At 44.1% G+C, this 26601-nt stretch overlaps 1 protein-coding gene across 2 annotated transcripts in view; it reads left to right on the top strand.

Annotated features, from left to right (window-relative positions):
• The window catches only part of LOC122565070 (gamma-interferon-inducible lysosomal thiol reductase-like), a 67629-nt gene that overhangs the window by 24433 nt on the left and 16595 nt on the right, over positions 1-26601 (top strand). For both annotated transcript variants that reach the window (XM_087975848.1, XM_087975847.1), the window contains exon 3: positions 3669-3743. In XM_087975848.1, the coding sequence (XP_087831974.1) occupies positions 3669-3743 (75 nt within the window). The remainder of the gene's footprint in view (positions 1-3668; positions 3744-26601) is intronic.

Raw genomic sequence — 26601 nt, 5'->3', positions numbered from 1 at the left:
GGGACCGGGGAAGCGAAAATCATGGAGGAGGTGGAGGGCGTGGGTGGTGTCCCGAATGTAGGTGGGGAGTTCTTGGACTAAGAGGGACAGGACCGTGTCGAGGTATACAGAGATGAGTTCAGTGGGGCAGGAGCAGGCTGAGACAATGGGTCGGCCGGGGCCGTCAGGTTTGTGGATTTTGGGCAAGAGGTAGAAACGGGCGGTGCGGGATTGTGGGACTATGAGGTTGGAGGCAGTGGATGGGAGATCCCCTGAGGTGATGAGGCTATGGATGGTCTGGGAGATGATGGTTTGGTGGTGGGAGGTGGGGTCATGGTCAAGGGGGCAGTAGGAGGAGGTGTCCACGAGCTGGCGTTTAGCCTCAGCGGTGTAAAGGTCGCTGCGCCAAACTGCTACCGTGCCTCCCTTGTCTGCTGGTTTGATAGTGAGGTTGGGGTTGGAACGGAGGGAGTGGAGGGCTGCACGTTCCAAGGGTGAGAGGTTGGAGTGGATGAGAGGGGTGGAGAGGTTGAGGCGGTTAATGTTGCGGCGGCAGTTTGCTATGAAGAGATCGAGGGCAGGTAAGAGGCCAGCACGGGGTGTCCAGGTGGATGGGGTGTGTTGGAGGCGAGGTCACCTTGCTACAGAAAGGATGTTATTAAACTGGAAAGCGTGCAGAAGAAATTTACAAGAATGTTGCCAGGACTCAAGGGCCTGAGTTATAGGGAGAGGTTGGACTAGCTAGGACATTTTTCTTTATAGAGCGTTGGAGGCTGAGGGGGGAATCTAACAGAAGTGTATAAAATCATGAGAGGCATGGATAGGATGAATGCATTCTGTCTTTTTCCCAGGGTTGTGGAATCGAGGACTAGAGGCCATCAGTTTAAAGTTAGAGGGAAAATAATAAAAGGGAACCTGAGGGGCAACCTTTTTGCACAGAGGGTGGTACGCATACGGAATGAGCTGTGAGTGGAAGTGTTTGAGGTGGTACATTAATAACATGTAAAAGACATTTGGACAAATACATGGATAGGAAAGGTTTCAAAGGATATTGGACAAGTACAAGGAAATGGGGTTAGCATAGATGGACATCTTGGGCTAAAGGTCCTGTCTCTGTGCTGTGGGACTCTATGGCTCTATGACTGTATAAGTCCATACCGATCCTCCAAAGACCATCCCATCCAGATGCCCCCCCCTACCCTATCCCCTAACCCTGCATTTCCCATGACTAATCTACCTACCCTGCACATCTCAGGAAGCTTTAGGCAATTTAGCGTTGCCAATTCATCTAACCTGCACATGTTTGGAATAGGGACACAGAGTATAAGAGCAGGAAGGTAATGCTAAGCTTGTACAAGGCACTGTCTGCTGGCTGCAAAACATAGATAGATTGCTAACTTGATCAAACTGCAAGAGATGCTGGGTACATTGGCCAAATAAAGCCCTGAAATCACAAAAAAATCACACACACTAAACACAGTGCAAACACAGCAGCTAGGTGCTAATGACATTAGCATAATGTAAAAGGCAACAGTTATCCTGGGAAGGCATATCCACTGAACAAAGAAGGGCCCAGAAAGCAAGGTACTGGGCCCTGCTACATAAAGAAACAAACAGTAGTAAGCTATCCAAATGACTGACAATGTTTCAAACTATTAAATGTGTCTCTCTGATTGGTTAGAACTTGAGAAGGTTCCAGAAAACCAACCAAAAAGGGTTCACCTGCAGACCGATCTCTTGGATCTTCTAGAAGCCTTCAAAGGCAATCAGCATGACAAGAGGCTGACCACCTAGAGAGGGAGAGGGAGAGGGAGAGGGGGAGAGAGAGTGAGAAAGAGAGAGAGAGAGAGAAAGAATGAAAGACACAGAGAGAGAGATGGATTCCATAAATCTAAAAGAGACTCAGGAATTATTATAAGCTTAAGGAGCCAAATAGGATTACAGCTAGTTTTGTTTTTATTAGTGATTATTACAACTTGTTTCTTAATAAAGTTAAGACTGTTTATATTGAAACCGGCTTGTGTTCGTACTGATTTGACAGTTCAGTATTGTCGGACATCTGGACAAATTCATTCAAAGCATCCTAGTTGGAGTTGTCTAAGTTGTTTTAAGGAGGCAATGGACAACACTTGCTTGACTTCAGCTGCCGTATTGTGTAGAATTGTGGGCACCACACATTATAGGAAAGATGTGAATGCATTGGAGAGAGTGCAGAAGCAATTTACAAGAATGGTTCCAGGAATAAGAAGCTCAGTTATGAGGATAGATTGAGAAGTTAGGACTGATTTCGTGCAGTGAGTGGGATTAGCATCTCAACTTGTGAGGGAGGGGACTGCAGAATACATCCATGTGAGGCCTTTTAAAGGGGATGCCTAAAGGCAGACACTGTACAGGTCACAGGCCTGCACCCTCTCTAACCTCTCTACTGTAAAGGATGTGTGATGTCCTGAGGAAGTGAGTAAGCAGCGCAGAGGCTATTCATGGTAGTTATGAGGGCAGTTGGGATGCAATGAGAGTGGTTGAGGCATGATGTTGCAAGCAAAAGTGAGGATGGCAGAACATTAGTCTTGGGGGGGAGGTAGGTGCAGGAATGAACGTGAGGTGGCAGATGGGAGGGGCGGCAAACACAGCTGCCAAGTGCAAATGACATTAGTATAATGTAAAAGGCAACAGTTCCCTTGCTGGAACAAAGAAAGTGATTGATCTTACTGAGGCATTGATAGGCATTCCTCCAGATGGAAGAGACTGTATTGGCATAGACAGTGAACTTGGACAAAGCTGGCAGAATCTGGTGGTCTGGCCTCCTCTACCACTCCTCCAGGGAGAGGATGTTCTCCTCTGGACCACCCAACCACCAGAAGCTCCAGGTGTCTGTTGAGAAATTGTGGCACCATCTTCCCCTTCGAAAAGTCAGTACTTGTCTGGGAGCACAGCAGCCTTTTAGAGATGGTGCTAATGGTGTCTGGCACCATTTTGTGGGTGGATATCCAGTGAATGGAAATTGATTTAGCTCAGTTGGCTGAATTGTTGGTTGATAGAGTAATGTGATGCCAACAGCGTGGGTTCAATTCCCATCACCGGTTTGAGGTTACCATGAAAGACCCTCCTTCTCAACCTCTTCCCCCACCTGAGGTCTGGTGGCCCTCAGGTTAAATCACCACCAGTCACTTCTCCCTCTAATGAGAGAGCAGCCCCTATGCTTTGGTAAGACTATTGAGACATAACAACAAAAAACATCCAGTGAATGGCTAGTTGTTCCAGAATTGTATGTGGTAAGGTGATGTAGAATTCATTGGCGAGAGATGCCATAGGGGCAAGGTAGATAGTTAATGATGTGAATTTGGTAAGATGTGGTGAGAAATCTTGGTTGGCCTCATGGAGCAAAACTCAACATAACTCAGCTTTGACCAAAAGATGTAAGATTTGGCCTCCACTCTTCAAAATTTTCATATTCAAACTCAGACCTTTGGAAAATGATGAGGCCTTTGGGAAAATAAAACCTCAATGAAATCCTTAACATAAGCAACACACAAACAATTCCATTGGAACATTTGATCATTATTGTAATTTCTCAAAGTTTATTTTTAAAATATATTTTAAAATGTACTGTTTAGGGAACAGGCAAGATAGCTGATGTTATTCTTTCCTACGAAATATCTCAAAAACATAGAAATACTTTCTTTTCACAGGAGATTCAAGATGGCCAGAATTGGCAGTTCCACTGTCAACATGGAGAGGGCGAGTGCCAAGGGAACACCATCCAGGTACAAATGATATTGCATTTTATCAAGCATTTCAATCACAATTATTAAATACAACTCTGCAGTCCCCAATTCTCAGGCATTAACTGGTCCACCAAGTCCCAGTGCAGTGGGCAAGAAGCAAATGTACCTTTCATCACAGGCATCACACTGGATGTTTGCATTGTTCTTTGTCCATTCAAGTCAAGAGCCCGTTGGGTTTGTATTTAGGCAGCAACCCATCACAGAAATCCAGGTGCTGGGGTTTTCTGTGGCCTTCAAGGTGAATGCAACTCATTTATTATTGGAGCTGATAATTTAGGAGTGAGCTGAAGCAAATAATGCATTGTCAACAAAAACAAAAATTGCTGGAAAAGCTCAGTAGGTCTGGCATCATCTGTGCAGAGAAATCAGTGTTAACATTTCAGATTTAGTGACGTTAGCTCAGAGTGGACCTGAAACGTTAACTCTGATTTCTTTCCACAGATGCTGCCAAATCTACTAAGATTTTCTGGCAATTTCTGTTTTATTTCTGATTTTCAGCATCTGCAGTTCTTCTGGTTTTTAATGCATTGACATTATGGGTTCAAACATTAGGGCAACACATATTGAATTAGTTCTTCAATTTCAGGTGTTGGGTGCAAGAATTACTGCCATGCTCCTCTTTTTTTAATTTCAAAAATATACTTTATTCATAAAATTATTTTTGATATCTATAAAAATGGTGATGCCATACATACAAATACATTCCATTTCTTTACATACAGAGATCGGATTTAATCATTTGTATGTGCAAATCTGTAAATTGACTATCCAGATATTCCGCTGAGGCGTCAGCAGAGCCCAATTACTGAGTGGGCCCCTGTTCTTAGGCAGGCAGACCTTACATGGTGGTCTTTTCCCACCGTGCCTTGGCGGCAGCTGCCCCAAGCTTCAGTGCGTTCCTCAGCACGTAGTCCTGGACCTTGGAATGTGTCAGTCTGCAACACTCAGTCAACTCCTTCAGCTGGAAGATCAACAGGTTTTGGGCAGACCAAAGAGCATCTTTCACCGAGTTGATGATCCTCCAGGCACAGTTGATGTTCACCTCGGTGTGCGTCCCGGGGAACAGGCCGTAGAGCACGGAGTCCCGCGTCACGGCGCTGCTCGGGACAAACCTCAACAAACACCACTGCATTCCTCTCCAGACTTCCTTTGCATAGGCACATTCCAGAAGGAGGTGTGTGACAGTCTCATCCCTTCCACGGCCACTTCGAGGGCAGCATGCAGTGGGGCAGAGAGTCCGGGCAGCATAAAGGATCTCGCCGGCAGAACCCTTCTCACCACCAGCCAAACCATGTCTTCGTGCTTGTTGGAAAGTTCTGGCGATGAGGCATTCTGCCAAATAACTTCGACAGTCTGCTCAGGGAACGGCTCAATAGGATCCGCCCTCTCCTTTTCCTGAAGGGTCTCAAGGATACTACGTGCTGACCACTTCCTGATGGACTTGTGGTCAAAGGTGTTTTTTTTTCATAAATTTCTCCATGAAGGACAGGTGATACGGAACGGTCCAACTACTTGCGCCCATCCTTCGCAACACCAGAGACAGGTTGAACCTCAGTACATGGTGACATTTGGTGTTTGCGTACCGGGGATCCACGCACAGCTTGATGCAGCCACACACAAAGGTGGCCATCAGGGTGAGGGTGGCATTGGGCATGCTTTTCCCTCCGTTGCCCAGATCTTCGGACCCGGTCCATCTTTGATCTCCACATGAAGTGGAAGATGGCCCGGGTGACTGTGGCGGCGCAGGTTCTGTGAATAGGCCAGACCTATGCCACATATAACAGCAATGACAGTACCTCACACCTGATGACCAGGTTTTTTTCTCACGATGGAGAGTGACCTTTGCTCCCATCTGCCTAGTTTCTGCCTTACTTTCCTGATCCACTCCTCCCAAGACTTGGCGCACACCCCAGCCCCACCGAACCAAATACCCAGCACCTTCAGGTGGTCAGTCCTGATGGTGAAGGGGATCGAGGATTGGTCGGCCCAGTTCCTGAAGAGCATGGCCTCGCTCTTGCCTCAGTTTCACAGAAAGCTTTCTATCCTTGATGGTTCTTCTGGTCTCTTTCTTCCCAGCAATCTCTCCCTCTTCTTTATGGCTCCACATTCAGGTCATAGGAAAATGAAGGGGAGGCAGTTGAGATTTGATAAAACAACACAAAGAGTGATGAAAGTTGTCTGAATAACATCACAAGAAGGTCATGAGTTGATTCGTTACGGAGCAGCTGCCGTTTGGAATTACGTTTCAACTCCAATGACTTTCAAAATGTAAGTTTCAAAACTAGCACAGGGTGAACAAATATATTGGCACTGCTGTGGAAGATAATTTGTGAACAAGGGCAAAGAATTTCTGCTGCATATTATTTTCCAGTTTTTAATTAATACTATAAGAGTAAGTTAATATAACTGTTATGACATGGAGACAGACAGCTGAATGAAATCAACCTTTCTACCTCTGCATTTTCAGCACAGTAAAATTAAACCCTTTAAAGGCCCTTAATATTTACTTTAATGGTTCCTACTTGCATACACCCCAAATTTTGCAAATGAATATAACCTAATATCAGTTTTGTATCATAATTTATTAAATAGACAAAAAGCAGAGAAAAATTAAACAGCAAATTATTCTTATTACTGATTATGCTTTAAATTAGAAGTATTTGTCTTCAGCTCCTGTTCACATAAAAGACAGACATGCACAGTTCAATGATAAATAAAAGAAAATACCAAAACTGGTTGGATTACTTGAACAGTTTTACAATGTGTTGTATCATATCTACAGATGTGGACTCTTTCATTGCTTTTCTGGAAATGCCAATCAGCCCTTTTCCCATGGTGGGGGACTCTAAAGCTAGAGGTCATAAGGGTTAAGGTAAGAGGGAAGAGATAGAAAAGGGACCAGATGGGCAAATGTTTCACATTGAAGGTGGTGAGTGTCTGGAATGGGCTTCCAGACGTATTGGTGAAGGCGAGTACAATTTCTTCATGTAAGAAATATTTAGATATATACATGGATGGGTAAGTATGGAGGGATAGAGACCAAATGCAGGCAAATGGGACTAGTTTAATTGTGAAAACTGGGTGGCATGGACAAGTTGGGCCAAAGCTGTAAACCTCTATGACTCCAAGATTGTACAAAAATAGGTTGGTCAAGTGGAATTCTCATCTTGCAGCACATGGGGAGCTGGAGATACTTTTCTTGACCTAAGTGAGCCCATATGCAGGAAATGACATCAGCTGCACAAACTTGACCTCCAGGTTTCGGAGCTTGAGCAAGGGGCTAGAGTCACTAAGGTATTTCTTCAAGGTGGGAACCTACATGAGGGGAAGTGATGGCTTAGCAGTGTTATCACTGCACTGTTACTCCAAAGACCTAGGTAATGTTCTGGGGACCTAGGTTCAAATCCTTCCATGGCAGATAGTGGAACTTGAATTCAAATTCAATAAACAACTGGAATTAAGAATCTAATAATCATCATGAATCCATTGTTGATCATTGATTGTTGGAAAAACCCAGCTAGTTTACTGATGACCTTTAGGGAAGGAAACTGCTATCCTTACTTGGTCCAGCTTACATGTGTCTCCACACTACATAGCAATGTGGTTGACTCTTCTGTTATGACATGGCAGTGAACCCTTCTGCTAATTAAACCAAACACATAGGATTCCTGAAGAAGGGCTTATGCCCGAAACGTCGATTCTCCTGTTCCCTGGATGCTGCCTGACTTGCTGCGCTTTTCCTGCAACACATTTTCAGCTCAAACCAAACACATAGAAAAGCTCACCTCACCTTGTAATCTGTTAAAGTATGAGTGACAGAGAACTACCAAAATTCTCCTCCATAAAGGAAAAAATAACAATTGAACATTGTTCAAATGTTCTAAAATGAACATTAATCAACAATTATTTATGCCTCTAAGCCTCCATTCTCTTAAAGCTTTGTTATCTACGTCCCTCTCTGTAACAACATACTGATCCAGTAAAGCTCCTATTAAACTTACAGCAACTCAAGCTTCAAAATCAGGCACTGTCGATCTTCCTCTGCTTGTAGATCTGCCTGGTTTGTCTTTGGTCTTCTGCTGCAAAATTTTTCACATGATACCTTTGATAGAGAGTTTTCAGGCAGTCTATCTGACAATGGCAGGTAATGCTCTTTTTCTGCCTAACTGTCCAAAATGCCAGCTTTTATACACCAAACATCAGATCGTTTCATTGGTCCAATGTTGTTAAAACAGTAAGATTTGAATTTGATTGGGTTTTAGTATCTAGGGGCATAATTTAAACTGATTGTCTAAATTCAAACTGCTTTGAAAACAGTTCATGTATCTAGGTTGCGGCCCAAATGTTACATTTTCAAATTGCCCAGTACATTTTGTGCCTGCTAGTTGGTCACATGACCAGTGCTTGCCAGCTTTTCAGCTTTCACTCTCTCTTAAAAGTACAGTACATGTCTTCAACTTCATAACACTTCCCTCTGAGCAATTAGAGATGGAGGTAATAAATGATGGCTGAGTCAGAAATGCCCCCAACCATGAATGCATTTTTAAAAAATGATGTTCCTGAAGCTGTTAATATGACTCTAAGATGGTCTTTACCTCCCTGATGCTAAGTCAGGGATGTCACGGATGCAGGACATTCTTCTGGGGGAGAGATAGCAACCAGATGTCATGCTCCATACTGGTAAGAATGACAAAGATAGGAAGGTGAATTTGATTGATTCATTTATTTATTGTCACGTGTACCGAAGTATAGCAAAAAGCTTTGTTTATGAGCTTTACAGGCAGATCATAGTAAGCAAGGCTCTACAGATCAGAAAAACTTAGACAGAGGCATATAGGTTATATTCTCCTACATAAAGGAAAAAATAACAGGTCCACAGCGGATGCCATATCCCTGGCCCTGCATTCTTCCCTTGAACATCTGGACAACAAGGACACCTGCTCATTGAATACAGCTCAGCCTTCAACACCATTATCCCCACCAGGTGTGCACTAGGCAATGTTGGCAAGGTCAGCATTAGTTGAGGCTAGAGAGTCCATTCATCAGTCTAATAATAGCCTGGAAGACAATGTTCCTGCTGGTGCATGTGTTCAGTGTTCTATGTCTTCTGCCTGATGGAAGAGGTTGTAGGAGATCATACTGGGATGCAATGAGTCCTCTATGATGCTGGCAGCCTTTCCACAGCAATGAGCCATGTAAATGGAGCCCATGAGTGGAAGGTTGGCTTCCGCAATGATTCCTGAAGAAGGGCTTATGCCCGAAACGGCGATTCTCCTGTTCCCTGGATGCTGCCTGACCTGCAGCGCTTTTCCAGCAACACATTTTCAGCTCTGATCTCCAGCATCTGCAGACCTCACTTTTTCCGCAATGGTCTGGGCTGTGCACATAACCTGCTGTAGTTTCTTACAGTCCTGGGCAAAGTAGTTGTCATACCAAACTGCTATGCTTTCAGTGCTGCATCTATAGAAGTTGGAAAGGGTCTATATGCACATGCCAAATTTCCTAAGCCTCCTGAGGAAGAAAAGGTGTTGTTGTGCCTTCTTGACCATCGCATCTACATGGGAGGTCCAGGACAGATTGTTGTTTATCGTCAGTCTGAGGAACTTGGCACTCTCCTTCCTCTCAACCTCAGTTCTGTTGATATAGGTGGGGACATGTTCTCCTCCTTTATTTTTGAAGTCAATGATTAGTTCTTTAATTTTGCTGACATTGAGAGAGAGATTGTTTCATTGCACCATGTCACCAAACCTTCTATCTCCCTTCTGTATTTTGACTTGTTGTTGTTAGATAACCAGCCAACTATGGTGGTGTCATCAACGAACTTGTAGATGGTGATCATCTGGAATTTGGCAACACAATTGTGGGTGTACAGGGAGTACAGTAGGGAGCTGAGAACACAAGGGCTCCAGTGTTGAGTGTTATTGTGGAAGAAGTGCAATTACCTATCTTCATTGATTACAGTCTGTGGATTCGAAAGCAGAGGGCGGAGCCAAGACCAAGGTCACAGAGTTTTGCAATCAGTCTGGTGGGGATTATGGCGTTGAAGGCTGAGCTGTAGTCAATGAGCAGGTGTCCTTGTTGTCCAGATGTTCAAGGGAAGAATGCAGGGCCAGGGATATGGCATCCGCTGTGGACCTGTCGGGGATTGAGGCAGGCTGGGAGACTGGAGTTGATTGGGCCATGACCAGATTCTTGAAGCACTTCGTGATTATTGAGGTCAGAGTCACTGGATGGTATTCATTAGGGCACTTTGCATGTGCTTTATCTGGTACTGGGATGATGGTGTTCTTCTTGAAGCAGGTGGGGACTTTGGCTTGTAGAAGGGAGAGGTTGAAGATGTCGGAGAATACCTCTGCCAGTTGGTCCACACAGGATCTGAGTGCTCGACCAGGGACACCATCCAGGCCAATTGCTTTCCTTGGGTTGACTCCCACGAAGACCGATATGATGTCTGTAGCAGTGACAGAGGGAGCAGGTAGGTCTGGGGCTGTTGGGGTAGGCGTCACCGGGCCGCTGGCATTCTGCTCAAACCGAGCATAGAAAGCATTGAGCTGAAAATGTGTTGCTGGAAAAGCGCAGCAGGTCAGGCAGCATCCAAGGAACAGGAGAATCGACGTTTCGGGCACAAGCCCTTCTTCAGGAATCCTGAAGAAGGGCTTATGCCCGAAATGTCAATTCTCCTGTTCCTTGGATGCTGCCTGACCTGCTGCGCTTTTCCAGCAACACATTTTCAGCTCTGATCTCCAGCATCTGCAGCCCTCACTTTCTCCCCATAGAAAGCATTGAGCCAATCAGGGAGGGATGTGTCTTTGTCTGCTCTCTTGCCCTCTTTCATTTTGTATCCTATAATATTGTTTAGGCCTTGCCATAGGTGGTGGGAGCTGAAAATGTATTGCTGAAAAAGTGCAGCAGGTCAGGCAGCATCCAAGGAGCAGGAGAATCGACGTTTCGGGCATGAGCCATTCTTCAGGAATGAGGAGGGTGTGCCAAGCAGGCTAAGATAAAAGGTAGGGAGGAGAGACTTGGGGGAGGAGCATTGGAAATGCGATAGTTAGAAGGAGGTTAAGGTGAGGGTGATAAGGTGAAGGTGATAGGCCGGAGTGGGGGTGGGGGCAGAGAGGTCAGGACGAAGATTGCAGGTTAGGAAGGTGGTGCTGAGTTCGAGGGTTGGGACTGAGACAAGGTGGGGGGAGGGGAAATGAGGAAACTGGAGAAATTGAGTTCATCCCTTGTAGTTGGAGGGTTCCTAGGCGGAAGATGAGGTGCTCTTCCTCCAGTCCTCATAGGTGGTGGAAGTCTGTTTGGTTGGTATGGACCTCCAACTTGGTCCGGTACTACCCCTTGGCATTCCTGATGACTTTGCGGAGATCATATCTGAATTCCCTGTATTGGTCTGGGTCATCAGACTTGAATGCTGCCCATCTGGTCTTCAGTAGGAAGTGTATTTCCTGGTTCATCCAAGGTTTACTGTTGGGAAACACTCAGATTGGCATCTTTGGTACATGGTCATCCACCCATTTGCTAATGAAGTCTGTGATGGTGGTGACGTACTCATCTAGGTTTTCTGCTGAGTACTTGAACACAATCCAGTTCATTGGTTCCAAACAGAGATGGTCTTCCATAGCCTCAGACCAGCATTGCACTTCTTTTTGTGAACGGTCCTCCCATTCCAGCTTCTGTTTGTAAGCTGGGAGAAGGAACACAGTGTTGTGATCTTATTTTCTGAAGTGTGGGTAGGGGATGGAGCAGTAGGCCTCTTTGATAGTTGTGTAGAAGTGGCCCAGGATGTTTAGTTCTCTGGTTTGATTTAACAATTAGAATTTATGGAGTCAGTTGAAAACTTCCAGAATTTGGACGACAAGATAGACAAATGTGTGGTTGGGAAGATGATGCAGTGTAAGGATTTTAATTTTTGGAGCACTAGGACTGATGTTAGGCAGATGACGATTGTATAATCTGGACAAGCTGCAACTGAGCAGAGCCAATTCCTTGTGGATAGCTTGCTAATGCCATTGGGGAGAGTTTAAGCTAACTCAGCAGGGTTATAGGAATCAGGAGAGAAAATTAGAGAATAATAGCAGGGTCCACAAAGTGCTGGTAGAGACAAATAGAACTGGAATAGTGAGAAGCAAGTTAATATATTGAGTAATGGAGTCTAAATCAGGGGTACACTTCATGTATATGAATGCATGGGTACAATGGATAAAAGTGGGAAGTTACAGATACAGATTACTTAATGAGGTTATGATGTTGTGGCAATTTTGGCAACCTTGCTCAAGGAAGGGCAAGTCTAGATGTTAAGTATTCCTGGGGAAAAATGTTCAGAAAACAGGAAAAGAATAAAAAAGTGGGTGGGGTAGCATTTTGGTTCGGGTGAGTGTTGCAGTAATGGAGAAAGAGGATGTCTCAGAGTGTTCAAGGACAGAATTGATTTAGCTAAAACCAAAGAATTAGTCATTGCTTGATGTAATCTATAAACCACCAACTAGTGGAAAAGATGTAGAGAACCAACCTGCAAGGAATTAAAGAGAGGTATAAAGATCACAGCGTGGTTATAATGGGAAACTTTAATTATCCAAATATCGAATGGAATACTAGTAGAGTAATGTATAGTGAGTGATAAATATTCTTAGGTTATGTTCAAGAGGATTTTCTTGTTACGTCTCGTCCAACAAGAAAGGAGGCACCACTAGACCTAGGTCTTTGGAATTAAGTGGCAGTGTAGATCAAATGTCAGTGTAGGAGCATTTAGGAGGCAGTGATTGTTGCATCATAATAGTTAGGATGATGATGAGAAATGACAAAGAGCAATTGTCACAAAGCTAATGCCTGTTTCTCTAAAAGTTGTTCCTTGGCTCAAGGAGACTCTGTCCTTGATATTTTTCAGAGGGTCAATAAACCGGGCGGGGCTCCGATCAGTCTGATTTGGTACAGAGATGAAAAGGATTTTGAGAGGCCTTTTGTTTATATATAAACAGATGAGACTTCAGGCCAAAGTGGTCATGTTTTAGAAGTGACCTGTGTAATCAAAGGGGAATGGTCAGCTCTCTAGCTGAGCTGAGCAGTTTTAGTTCAGTCTTGAACTGGTTAGAAGTTCAACAGGGAGCTGTGTGGAAACTCTCTTTCTCTCTCTTTCTGCCCTTCAACTTCAACCTGTAAACATGTGTTCCATTTATACTGGTTTTTAAAGAAAGTTTGTTTATTGGGACTGTTGTGTATATTCGGAACAGCATAATTAATTCTGGTTCTTTGTGTTTCATTGTTTAATTTTGTGAATAAATTTTTGTCTGTTTTCAAATCTAGTAGTCAACCTAGCTGTCTTACTCTGGGTACTTTTCACTGTACACTTACTGAAACAAATTGCAATGTTATGGTCTGGGGCTGCCTGCTTAAGAATGTTTTCAGTGGTCTGGCCTAGTCCACAACATAATCCATAGTAAGAAAAATCAACTGGCAGAGAACTGACCCCAATTGTGCAAGAACAGAACTGGGCCAGAGAAATTGGGACCAACGTTTGGCAGGAAAATTAGTTCAAAGAGCAAATGGTTCACGTAAAGTCGAGACATATTCCCCCAGACATAAAGTACAACAAAGAAATCCAGACCTTCCTGGATTATAACAAATATAGAAATTAAGACAAAGGAAAAAAAAGTGTGCTTATGATAGGTGTCATAACCACTAGTTAGAGTACAGAGGGTTCAAAAGAAAGGTTAAAAAACCAAATTAGAGAAGCAAAGATAGATTCTGAAAAACAGTCCAATAGATAACTTTGAAATCCCTAAAGTCTTCACCAAGCTCATCGATGATAAAAGAGTGGCAAATTAAGGATTACAAATGGAGGCAAGAGACTTGGCTGAGGTTTTAAATGAAAGTTTTGCCTCTGTCTTTATCAACATGGCAAATGTTCCCCAGGCAATGGTGACAGAGGAGGGAACTTGGTCACTGGAGGTGTTTAAAATTGATAAGGAGGTGGTATTGGATAAGATATTATAACTTAAAGTTGATAAGTGGTTGGGACCAGATGAGATGCATCCAAAGGAATTGAAAGAAATGAGAGTGGAAATTGCAGAGGCATTGCATTAATCTTCCAATTGTCCCTGGGTTGGAGGATTGAAAAATTACAAAGATCATACCTTTGCCCACAAAATGGGTAAATATTGGCCTGTAATTACTAGGCCAGTCAGTTTAACTTCAGTGATAGGGAAACTTTGAGAAGCTACTATTCAGGATATAAGACCATAAGACATAGGAGCAGAAATTAGGCCATTTGGCCCATTGAGCCTGCTCTACCATTCAATCAAGGCTAACAGGATTTTCAACCCTATTTTCCCGCTTTCTCCCTGTAACCCTTGATTCCCTTGGCAATCTAGAGTTTATCTATCTTTGTTTTAAGTATACTCAACGGCCTGGCCTTCACAGCCTTCTGTGGCAATGAATTGCACAGATTCATCACTCACTCTCTAGACAAAGAATTTCTCCTTATCTCTGTTCTGAAAGGACTTGCCCTTACTCTGAGGCTGTACCCTCGGGTCCTTATCTCTCCAGCCAATGGAAACATCTTCCCAACTTCCACTCACTCCAGGGTTTTCAGTCTTCTGAAAGTTTCAATCAGACCCCCCCCATCCTTCTAAGCTCCATCAAATATAGTCCCAGAGTCCTCAAATGTTCTTCGTATGTTAAGCCTTTCATTCCTGGGATCATTTTCATGAACCTCCTCTGGACCCGCTTCAGGGCCAGTACATTTTTCCTGAAGTATGGGGCTCAAAATTACTCACAATACTCAGAGATGTCTTGATATGAGTCTACAGGATTCTTAAGGGGAAGGTGAGCAGTCAGAAGTCATGGTACACATTGATACCAATGACATAGTGAAGAAAAGAGATGAGGATATTAAAAGTGAATATAGGGAGTTAGGTTGGTAGCTAAAAGGCAGGATGAGCAGTGTAGTAATCTCAGGATTGGCTAGTGAGGCGAGGAATAGAGAACGAGTGCAGATGAACACATGGCTGCAGGACTGGTGTAGGAGGAAGGACTTCAGATGTGTGAATCAATGGGATACCTCTGGGGAAGGTGGGACCTGTACAAAGAGGATGGGTTGCATCTGAACTGGGGGATACCAATATCCTGGGAAGGAGGTTTTTGAGAGCTCTTTGGGAGGGTTTAAATTAGTTTGGCAGGGGGATGGGAACCAGAGCTATGGATCAGAGGATTAGGTGGCTGGTGAACAGCAGATACAGTGTGCAGAGAGTCTATGAGGAAGGATAGATAGTTTACAGGTCAAAGTTGCAGTCAGGGTGATGGGTTGAAGTGTGTCTATTTTAACTCAAGAAGTGTCAGGAATAAGGGTGATGAACTTAGAGCATGGATCAGTATCTGGAGCTATGATGTTATAGCCATTACAGGGATGTCACAGGGGCAGGAATGGTTGTTGGATGTTCCAGGGTTTAGATATTTCAAAAGTTATAGGGAGGGAGGTAAAAGAGGTGGATAGTGGCATCGCTAATCAGGGATAGTATCACAGCTGCAGAAAGGGAGGTCATCGAGGAGGGTTTGTCTACTGAGTCAGTATGGGTGGAAGTCAGAAAAAGGAAAGGAGTAGTCACTTTAGTGGGAGTTTTCTATAGACCCCCCAATAGCAACAGAGACACAGAGTAGCAGATTGTGAGGCAGATTTTGGAAAGATGCAGACGTAATAGTTGTAGTCATGGGGTGACTTCAACTTCTCTAACATTGTTTGGAACGTCCTTAGTGTAAACAGTTTGGATGGAGCAGTTTTTGTCAGGTGTGTCCAGGAAGGGTTCCTGACTCAATATGTAGATAGGCCAGCTAGAGGGGAGACCATATTGGATTTGGTGCTTGGCAACGAACCAGGCCAGGTGTCAGATCTCTCAGAGAGAATTTCAGTGACAGTGATCACAACTCCCTGACCTTTACTATAGTCATAGAGAGGGATAGGAGCCGATGGTATGGGAAGGTATTTAATTGGGGCAGGGGAATTACAATGCTATGAGGCAGGAACTGTGGAGCGTAAATTAGGAACAGATATTCTCAGGGAAATCATGACAGAAATGTAGAGGTTGTTTAGGGAGCACTTGCTGACAGTGCTGGATAGGTTTGTCCCACTGAGGCAAGGTTGGGATGTTGGGGTGAAGGAACCTTGGATGTCAAGAGATGTGGAACACCTAGTGAAGAGGAAGAAGGAAGCTTCCTTAAGGTTGAGGAAGCAAGGATCAGACAGAGCTCTAAATGGTTACAAGGTAGCCAGGAAGGAACTAAAGAATTAACTTCTGAGAGCTAGAAGGAGGCATGAAAAATCCTTGGTAAAAACAATGACTGCAGATGCTGGAAACCAGATTCTGGATCAATGGTGCTGGAAGAGCACAGCAGTTCAGGCAGTTCATTCCTGATGAAGGGCTTTTGCCCGAAATGTTGATTTTGCTGAAGCTCCTCGGATGCTGCCTGAACTGCTGTGCTCTTCCAGCACCATTGATCCAGAATCCATGAAAAATCCTTGGCAGGTAGGATTAAGGAAAACCTCAAGGTGTTCTACACTTATGTGAAAAACAAGACGATGGTCAGAGTGAAGGTAGGACCAATCAGGGATAGTGGAGGGGACTTGTGCCTGAAGTTGGAGGAGGTAGGGGAGGTCCTTAATGAATACATTGCTTTAGTATTCATGAGTGAGAGGGACCTTATCATTTGTGGGGACAGCATGAAACAGGCTGATATGCTCAATCAGGTTGATGTTATGAAGGAGGATGTGTTGGAAATTTTGAGAAACATGAGGATAGATAAGTCCCCTGGGCCAGACAAGATATACCCAAAGTTACCAACGGAAGTGTGGGAAGAGATTGCTGCACCTTTGGCAATGATCAATGTGTCCTCACTGTCCACTGGAGTGGTGCCAGATGATTGGAGGATGGTGAACATTATTCCCTTTTTCAAGAAAGGGAATAGGAATAACCCTGGGAATTATAGACCAGTCAGTCTTATGTCGGTAGTGGGCAAATTATTGGAGAGGATTCTGAGAGACAATATTTATGACTATTTGGAAAGCATAGCTTGACTAGATATAGTCACCACAGCTTTGTGAGGGGCAGGGCATGCCTCACAAACCTTACTGAATTCTTTGAGGATGTGACAAAACACATTAATGAAAGTAGTGCAATGAATGTAGTGTACATGGATTTTAACAAGGCATTTGATAAGGTTCTCCATGGTTGAATCATTCAGAAAGTAAGGACGCAAGGGCTACAGGGAGATTTGGCTGTCTGGATACAGAATTGGCTGGCCCATAAAAGACAAAGGGTAGTAATAGATGGAAAGTATTCAGCCTGGAGCTCGATTACCAGTGGTATTCCACAGGGATCTGTTCTGGAACCTCTGCTGTTTGTGATTTTTATAAATGACTTGGATGAAAAAGTGGAAGGGTTAGTAAGTTTTCTGATGACACGAAGGTTGGTGAAGTGGTGGATGGTGTTGAAAGCTGTTGTAGGTGGCAATGGGGCATTGACAGAATGCAGAGCTGGGCTGAGAAGTGGCAAATAGAGTTCAATCTGGAAAAGTGTGAAGTTATTCATACTGGGAGGTCAAATTTGAATGCAGATTACAGGGTTAAAGGCAGAATTCTTAGCACTGTGGAGAAACAGAGGAATATTGGGGTCCGCGCCCATAGATCCTTCAATGTTGCCACCCAAGTTGAGAGGGTTGTTAAGAAGGCATGTGGTGTGTTGACTTTTATTAGCAGGGGGATTTTAAGAGCCATGAGGTTATGCTGCAGTTCTATAAAACCCAGGTTAGACCACTCTTAGAATATTGTGTTCAGTTCTAGTTGCCTCATTATAGGAAGGATATAGTTGCTTTAGAGACGGTGCAGAGGAGATTTACCAGGACACTGCCTGGTTTGGAGGGCTTGTCTTTTGAAGAGAGGTTGAGTGAGCTAGGGCTTTTCACACTGGACAGAAGAAGGAACAGAGGTGATCTGATAGGGGTGTACAAAGTAATGAGAGGCATTGGTAGAGTAGATAGCCAGAGACGTTTTCCCAGTGCGGAAATGTCAAGGGAGCATAATTTTAAGGTGATTGGAGGAAGGTTTAGGGGAGATGTCAGAGGTGGTGGATGTGTGGAATGGACTGCCAGCAGTTGTAGTAGAGTCAGATACATTAGGGACATTTAAGCGTATCTTAGGTAAGCACATGGATGATAGTAAAATTTAGGGTATGTAAGTTAGTTTAACCTTAGAGTAGGATAAAAAGTCGGCATAACATCAAGGGCCGAAGTTCCTGTATTGTGTTGTACTGTTCTACATTCTATGTTTTAATACTCTAAATGTGGTCTGACCAGAGCCTTATAAAACCTCAGAAGTCCATCCCTGCTTTTATATTCTAGTCCTCTCGAAATGAATGACAACATTGTATTTCCCTTCCTAACTACTGACTCAACTTGTAAGTTTACCTTGAGAGAATTCTGGACTAGGACTCCCAAGTCCCTTTTCACTTCAGATTTCTGAATTTTATAATTAATAGTCACATTGGAAATGATGGATTAATTAAAAGGAACCAGCAAGGATAGGGTTAGAACATAGAACATAGAAGAATACAGCGCAGTACAGGCCCTTCGGCCCTCGATGTTGCGCCGATCCAAGCCCACCTAACCTATACTAGCCCACTATCCTCCATATGCCTATCCAATGCCCGCTTAAATGCCCATAATGAGGGAGAGTCCACCACTGCTACTGGCAGGGCATTCCATGAACTCACGACTCGCTGAGTAAAGAACCTACCCCTAACATCTGTCCTATACCTACCCCCCCTTAATTTAAAGCTATGCCCCCTTGTAATAGCTGACTCCATACGTGGAAAAAGAATCTCACTGTCGACCCTATCTAAACCCCTAATCATCTTGTACACCTCTATCAAGTCACCCCTAAACCTTCTTTTCTCCAATGAAAACAACCCCAAGTGCCTCAGCCTTTCCTCATACGATCTTTCTACCATACCAGGCAACATCCTGGTAAACCTCCTCTGCACCCGTTCCAGTGCCTCCACATCCTTCCTATAGTATGGCGACCAAAACTGCACACAATACTCCAGATGCGGCCGCACCAGAGTCTTATACAACTGCAACATGACCTCAGTACTCCGGAACTCAATTCCTCTACCAATAAAAGCCAGTACGCCATATGCCTTCTTCACCGCATTATTTACCTGGGTGGCGACTTTCAAAGATCTGTGTACATGGACACCAAGATCCCTCTGCTCACCCACACTACCCAGTATAACCAGGTTGCTAGGTTGCAATTTATCTAACTAATTTACAGTTTTTTTTTGAAGAGCTGCTGGAGAGGGTTGATGAGGGCAAAGTTGTTGAAGTGTGTGCATGGATTTCCAAAAGATGTCTCATACTGTACCATGCAATTAATGTTTGAGGAAAGTGGCAGATCATAGAAGGAAAGTGAGGAAAGCTTGTAACAGAGTTCCCATGGAATGGGTTTTGGGAACTTTGCTTTTTCTGATGTACATACATTATCCATAATGAAAGGGACCATTTCAAAGCTTGTGGACGACACAAAATGTGGGAGGGTTGTAAGTGTGGGGAAGATGGTGTAAAACTTCAATCAGTCATTGACAGTTTGGTGGAGTGGGTGGATTCGTGACAAATGAAGTTCAATGCAGAAAAGTATGAAATGATACATTATGTACAAGGAACATGGACAAACAGTATAAACTACATGGTATTCTAAAAGGTGTCAGGAGCAGAGAGACCAGATTGTATATGTGTATTAGTCATTGATGATGGCAGAATAGGTTGAGAGAGCTGTTAATAAAGCATATAATATTTTAGCATTCATGATGTGGGGCATAAGGTACAAGAGCAGCTTCTGCTGAGTCTGCGATAGGACATTGATAAGATCTCGGCTGGAATATTCTATACAGTTCAGAGCGGCACCAATGTGAATGCTTTGGAGACAGTACAGAAGAGGTTTAGGTAATGGTTTATGGATGGAAAACTACAGTTGTGGTCGTAGATTGGAGAAGTTGGAACTCTTATCCTTGAAAAGGAGAAGGTTGAGGGGAAATTTCAAAGACTTTTTCAAAATCATAAGGATTTTGGACAGAGTAGATATGGAGAAACTGTTCCCACTCATAAAAGGATCCAGAAACAGAAGGTACAGTTTTAAAGTGTTTTGCAAAGTAAGCAAATGTGAACATAGAACATTGAACAGTACAGCGCAGTACAGGCCCTAAATGTTGTGCTGAACTGTGAGCCAACCTAACCTACACTATTCCATTTTCATCCATATATTTGTCCAATGACCCATTTAAATGCCCTTAATGTTCGTGAGTCTACTACTGTTGCAGGCATACCATTCCACATTCCTACTACTCTCTGAGTAAAGAAACTACCTCTGAAATCTGTCCTATATCTATCACCCCTCAATTTAAAACTATGTCCCCTCGTGCTAGCCATCACCATCTGAGGAAAAAGGCTCTCAATGTCCAACCTATCTAACTCTCTGAATATCTTATATGTCTCAATTAAGTCACCTTTCAACCTCCTTCTCTCTAATGAAAACAGCCTCATGTCCCTCAGCCTTTCCTCGTAAGAACTTCCATCCATACCAGGCAACATCTGAGTAAATCTCCTCTGAACCCTTTCCAGAGCTTCCACATCCTTCCTATAATGCGGTGACCAGAACTATATGCAATACTCCAAGTATGGCTGCACCAGAGCTTTGTACAGCTGCAGCATGACCTCATGGCTCTGAAACTGAATTCCTCTACTAATAAAAGCTAACTCACTGTATGCTTTCTTAACAACCCGATCAACCGGGGTGGCAACTTTCAGGGATCTATGTGCATGAACACCGAGATCTCTCTGTTCATCTACAGTACCAGGAATCGTACTATTAGCCCAGAACCCTGCATTCCTGTTACTCCTTCCAAAGCGAACCATCTCGCACTTTCCCAAATTAAACTCCATTTGTCACCTCTCAGCCCAGCTCTGCAGCTTATCTATGTCCCTCTGTAACCTACAGCATCCTTCGGCGCTATCCACAACTCTACAGATCTTCGTATCATCTGCAAATTTACTGACCCATCCTTCCAAGCCTTCAGCCAGGCCATTTATAAAAAAATGGCAAACAGCAATAGCCCCAAAACAGATCCTTGTGGTACACCACTATTAACTGAACTCCAGGATGAACATTTCCTATCAACCACCATCCTCTGTCATCTTTGAGCTAGCCAATTTCTGATCTAAGCTGCTAAATTACCCTCCATATTTTGTGCAATAGCCTACTGTGGGGAACCTTACCAAACACCTTACTAAAATCCATAGACACTATGACAACCACTTTACCCTCATCCCACTTGTTCGGTCACTTTCTCAAAGAACTCAATAAAGTTTGTAAGGCATGACCGTGTTGGCTATGCCTAATCATCTTATTCCTTTCTGGATGCGTATAAATCCTATCTCTTATAAACTTTTACAACACTTTACCCACAACTGAAGTAAGGCTCACTGGTCTATAATTACCAAAGTTGTCTCTACTCTCCTTCTTGAACAATGGGACAACATTTGCTATCCTCCAGTCTTCCGGCACTATTCCTGTCGATAATGACGATGTAAAGATCAAAATCAAAGGCCCTGCAATCTCCTCCCTGGCTTCCCAAAGAATCCTAGGATAAATCCCATCCAGTCCAATGGACTTATCTATATTCACACTTTCCAGAATTGCTAACACCTCCTCCTTGTGAACCACAATCCTGTCTAGTCTAGTAGTCTGTATGTCAGTATTCATCGACAGCATTGTCTTTTTCCAGTGTGAATACTGCTGAAAAATATTCATTTAGGGCTTCCACTATCTCCTGGGACTCCACAGACAACTTCCCACTACTATTCTTGATTACCCCTAGTCTTATTCTAGTCATTCTTTTATTCCTATTATACCGAAAGAAAGCTTTCCTTGATCCCATCTGCCAAAGACTTCTCATGTCCCCTCCTGGCTCTTCTTAGCTCTCTCTTTCGGTCTTTCCTGGCTAACTTCTAACTCTGAAGTGCCCTAACTGAGCCTTCATGTCTCATCCATTTGGATACAGAACTGGCTCAAAGGTAGAAGACAGAGGGTGGTGATTAGATTAGATTAGATTACTTACAGTGTGGAAACAGGCCCTTTGGCCCAACAAGTCCACACTGCCCCGCCGAAGCACAACCCACCCATACACCTACATTTACCCCTTACCCAACTCTACGGGCAATTTAGCATGGCCAATTCACCTGACCTGCACATCTTTGGACTGTGGGAGGAAACCGGAGCACCAGGAGGAAACCCACGCAGACACGAGGAGAACGTGCAAACTCCACACAGTCAGTTGCCTGAGGCGGGAATTGAACCCGGGTCTCTGGCGCTGTGAGGCAGCAGTGCTAACCACTGTGCCACTATGCCACCCACGGTGGTGGAGAGTTGTTTTTCAGACTGGAGGCCTGTGACCAGTGGAGTGCCACAAGGATCGGTGCTGGGTCCTCTACTTTTTGTCATTTACATTAATGATTTGGATGCGAGCATAAGAGGTACAGTTAGTAAGTTTGCAGATGACACCAAACTTGGAGGTGCCGTGGACAGCGAAGAGGGTTACTTACCTCCGATTACAACAGGATCTGGACCAGATGGGCCAATGGGCTGAGAAGTGGCTAATGGAGTTTAATTCAGGTGCTGCATTTTGGGAAAGCAAATCTTAGCAGGACTTATATACTTAATGGTAAGGTCCTAGGGAGTGTTGTTGAATAAAGAGACCATGGAGTGCAGGTTCATAGCTCCTTGAAAGTGGAGTCGCAGGTAGATAGGATAGTGAAGAAGGCATTTGGTATGCTTTCCTTTATTGGTCAGAGTATTGAGTACAGGAGTTGGGAGGTCATGTTGTGGCTATACAGGATATTGGTTTGGCCACTATTGGGTTATTGCATGCAATTCTGGTCTCCTTCCTATCGGAAAGATGTTGTGAAACTTGAAAGGGTTCAGAAAAGATTTACAAGGATGTTGCCAGGATTAGAGGATTTGAGCTATAGGGAAAGGCTGAACAGGCTGGGGCTGTTTCCCTGGAGTGTCGAAGGCTGAGGGGTGACCTTATAGAGGTTTACAAAATTATGAGGGGCATGGATAGGATAAATAGACAAAGTCTTTTCACTGGGGTCGGGGAGTCCAGAACTAGAGGGCATAGGTTTAGGGTGAGAGGGGAAAGATATAAAAGAGACCTAAGGAGCAACTTTTTCACGCAGAGGGTGGTACATGTATGGAATGAGCTGCCAGAGGAAGTGGTGGAGGCTGGTACAATTGCAACATTTAAGAGGCATTTGGATGGGTATATGAATAGGAAGGGTTTGGAGTGATATGGGCCGGTTGCTGGCAGGTGGGACTAGATTGAGTTGGGATATCTGGTCGGCATGGACGGGTTGGACCGCAGAGTCTGTTTCCATGCTGTACATCTCTATGACTCTATGACTCTATCCTAACATAAGCCTTCTAATTCCTCTTGACAAGAGCTTCAACTTTTTTTGTAAACCACGGCTCCCTCCCTCAACCACTTCCCGCCTGCCCAACAGGTACATACTTATCAAGTATCCGCAGGAGCTGTTCCTTGAATAGGCTCCACATTTCAATTGTGTCCATGCCCTGCAGTTTCCTTCCCCATCCTGTGCATCCTAAATCTTGCCTAATCGCATCATAATTGCCTTTCCCCAGCTAGAACTCTTGCTAAAGTAAAAATAACTGAATTGTGGTCACTATCACCAAAGTGCTAACCAACTCCAAATCTAACACCTGACCAGGTTCATTACCTAGTACTAAATCCAATGTGGCCTCGCCTTTTGTTGGCCTCTCTGCATACTGTGTCAGGAAACCCTCCTGCACACATTGGACAAAAACTGACCCATCTAAAGTACTTAAACTATAGTATTCCCAGTCAATATTTGAAAAGTTAACATCCCCATAACAACTACCCCGTTATTCTTGCTCCTATCCAGAATCATCTTTGCTATCCTTTCCTCTACATCTCTGGAAATATTTGAAACCTGTAGAAAACCCTACAGGGTGTCCTCTTCTTTTCTGTTGTAACCTCAGCCCATACTACCTCAGTAGGCAAGTCCTCAAACATCTTTTCTGCAACTGTAATACAATCCTTGACTAATAATGCCACACCTCCTCCTCTTTTACCATTTTCTCTGTTCTTACTGAAACATCTAAATCCCAGAACCTGCAACAACCATTCCTGTCCCTACTCTACCTATGTCTCCGAAATGGCCACAACATCGAAATCCGCGGTACCAACCCATGCTGCAAGTTCACTCACCTTATTCTGGATGCTCCTGGCGTTGAAGTAGACACACTTCAAACCACCTTCCTGCTTGCCGGTGAAGTTTTGCGATCTTGAAACCTTATTTCTAACCTCACTACTCTCAACCTCCTGTATACTGGAACTACAATTTAGGTTCCCATCCCCCTGCTGAATTAGTTTAAACCGTCCCGAAGAGCATTAGCAAACCTCCCCCCCAGGATAGCGATACCCTTCTGAAGAGAATCCTGTTTGTAGAGGTCCCACCTAGCCCAGAATGAGCCCCAATTATCCAGGAATCCAAAACCCTCCCTCCTGCACCATCCTTGTAGCCACATGTTCAACTCCTCTCTCTCCCTATTCCTTGCCTCGCTAGCACATGGCATGGGTAACAAACCAAAGATAACAACTCTATTTGTTCTAGCTCTAAGCTTCCACTCTAGTTCTATGAATTTCTGCTTTAAATCCCCATCTCTTTTCTGACTTATGTTGTTGGTGTCTATGTGGACCACTACTTGGGGCTGCTTCCCCTCCCTCTCAAGGATTCCAAAAACACGATCAGAGACATCACGAACCCTGCCACCTGGAAGGCAACACCAACTGTGAGTCTCTCTCGTTCCCACAGAACATCCTATCTGTCCCCCTAACTATGGACTCCCCATTGACTAATGCTCTGCTCCTTTCCCCCTTCCCTTCTGAGCAAGAGGGACAGATTCTGTGCCAAAGACCTATGCCCCATTGCTTTCCCCTGATAAGTAATCCCCCCAATAGTATCCAAAATGGTATACTTGTTATTGAGGGGAACAGCCACAGGGAATCCTTGTACACCCTGCCAGTTTCCTTTCTGTCCCCTGACTGTAACTCATTTATCTTCTTCCTGTACCTGAGGTGTGACAACCTCCCTGTAACTCCTCTCAATAACCCCCGCCGCCTCCCGAATGATCGGAAGTTCATCCAGCCCTAACTCCAGTTTTCGAGGAGCTGGGGTTGAGTGCATTTCCTGCAGATGAAGTCAGCAGGGATACTAGTAGTGACCCTTACCTCCCAATTCTGCAGGAAGAACATTCAACTGCCCGAACCTCCATTCCCATTACTCTAAATTCCTAGTGAGACTACTGAAAACTTTAAACAGCATAAAACTAGTCACCTTACCAATGTGGCACACAGAACCTTTTTTTTGGTTAGAGGAGGAGGATGGGGGGGAGACAGTGCCCGAGTAGTGTTTCGGGTAAAGCAACTGCCTAAATATGTAACCTCACTTACCCAGCAGTCCTGTGTCCACTCCTGCTCAGCATACACTCTGACTTTACATGAGGTAAGTTTTTATACTTTGAATTTACTTCCCGTCAGGCCTCTGGTCCTCGTTATTGCTCCTCCCAAAGTAACTGCCACCAAAAAAATGAAGGAGGTGAGATTTTCACACAGTGAGCAACTAGGATATGGAATGCACTGCCTAGAAATGTGATGGAGGCAGATTCCATTGAGGCTTTCTATTGACCATTGGATGATTATTTAAGGAGGAACAAACTGCAGGCTTCTGGGGAAAGGTAGGTGTTTGGCCCAAAATTAAACACTCAGCAGACTGGTGCAGACACAATGACAGAAATGGCAGTCCTCTGCAATATAACAGTTCCATGATTTTGTGAATTTTAAATCTGAAATTAATAGGTTAGTATTAGTCAAAATTATTAAGGGATATTGGGAAATTGCAAATTAGGTTGCAGCTCAGCCAGTCATGTTGTGTTGCATAAAGCAACATTTGTACCACACAAATGCCAAGTATTGACCATCTCCAACAAAGGGCACCAGATCATTTCCTCTTGACATTCAATGTAGTTACCAACAATGAATACAGCAATGCCCAGCATCCTGGGAGATAGTATAGGCCAAAAATTGAATGGTCTATCCACATAAATACTGTAGTTTCAAGACCAGGTCAGAGGCTAGGAATCCTGTAGTACATAGTTTGCCTCCTAACTCATCAAAGCCTGCCCACCATCTACAAGGCATAAGTCAGAGGTGTGACAGAATACTCCCCACTTGCCTGGATGAGTGCAATTTCAACAACTCACAAGACGCTTGACACCATTCAGGACAAAACAGTTCTCTTGATTGGCACCACATCCACAAATGTTCACTCCCTCCACCACAGATACTCAGTCACAGCAGTGTGTACTGTCTACAAGATGCACTGCAGAAATTCACCAAGTTTCCTTCAGCAGCACCTTCCAAATGCATGAGCTCTACCATCTAGTAGGATAAGGGCAGCAGATACATGGGAACACCACCACTTGCACATTTCCCTCAAAACCATTCTGACTTGGAAATATTTCGCCATTCTGTCAGTGTCATTTGGTCAACATCTTGGAGTTCTCTCCCTATGGGTATTGTGCAATGCACAGCCCATGGACTACAGCAGTTCAGGAAGACAGCTGACCAACATCTTCTCGAAAGCATTTAGTGATGGGCAGTAAATGCTGGCCCAGCCACCAATGCCCACATCCGGT

The sequence above is a fragment of the Chiloscyllium plagiosum genome, unplaced genomic scaffold (assembly GCF_037043375.1).
Source record: "Chiloscyllium plagiosum isolate Xiang-an unplaced genomic scaffold, Cpla_swu_hap1 HiC_scaffold_28, whole genome shotgun sequence".
Lineage (NCBI taxonomy): Eukaryota > Metazoa > Chordata > Chondrichthyes > Orectolobiformes > Hemiscylliidae > Chiloscyllium > Chiloscyllium plagiosum.
Note: the sequence above shows the minus strand (reverse complement) of the source record. Positions and strands in the feature narration are given on the sequence as shown.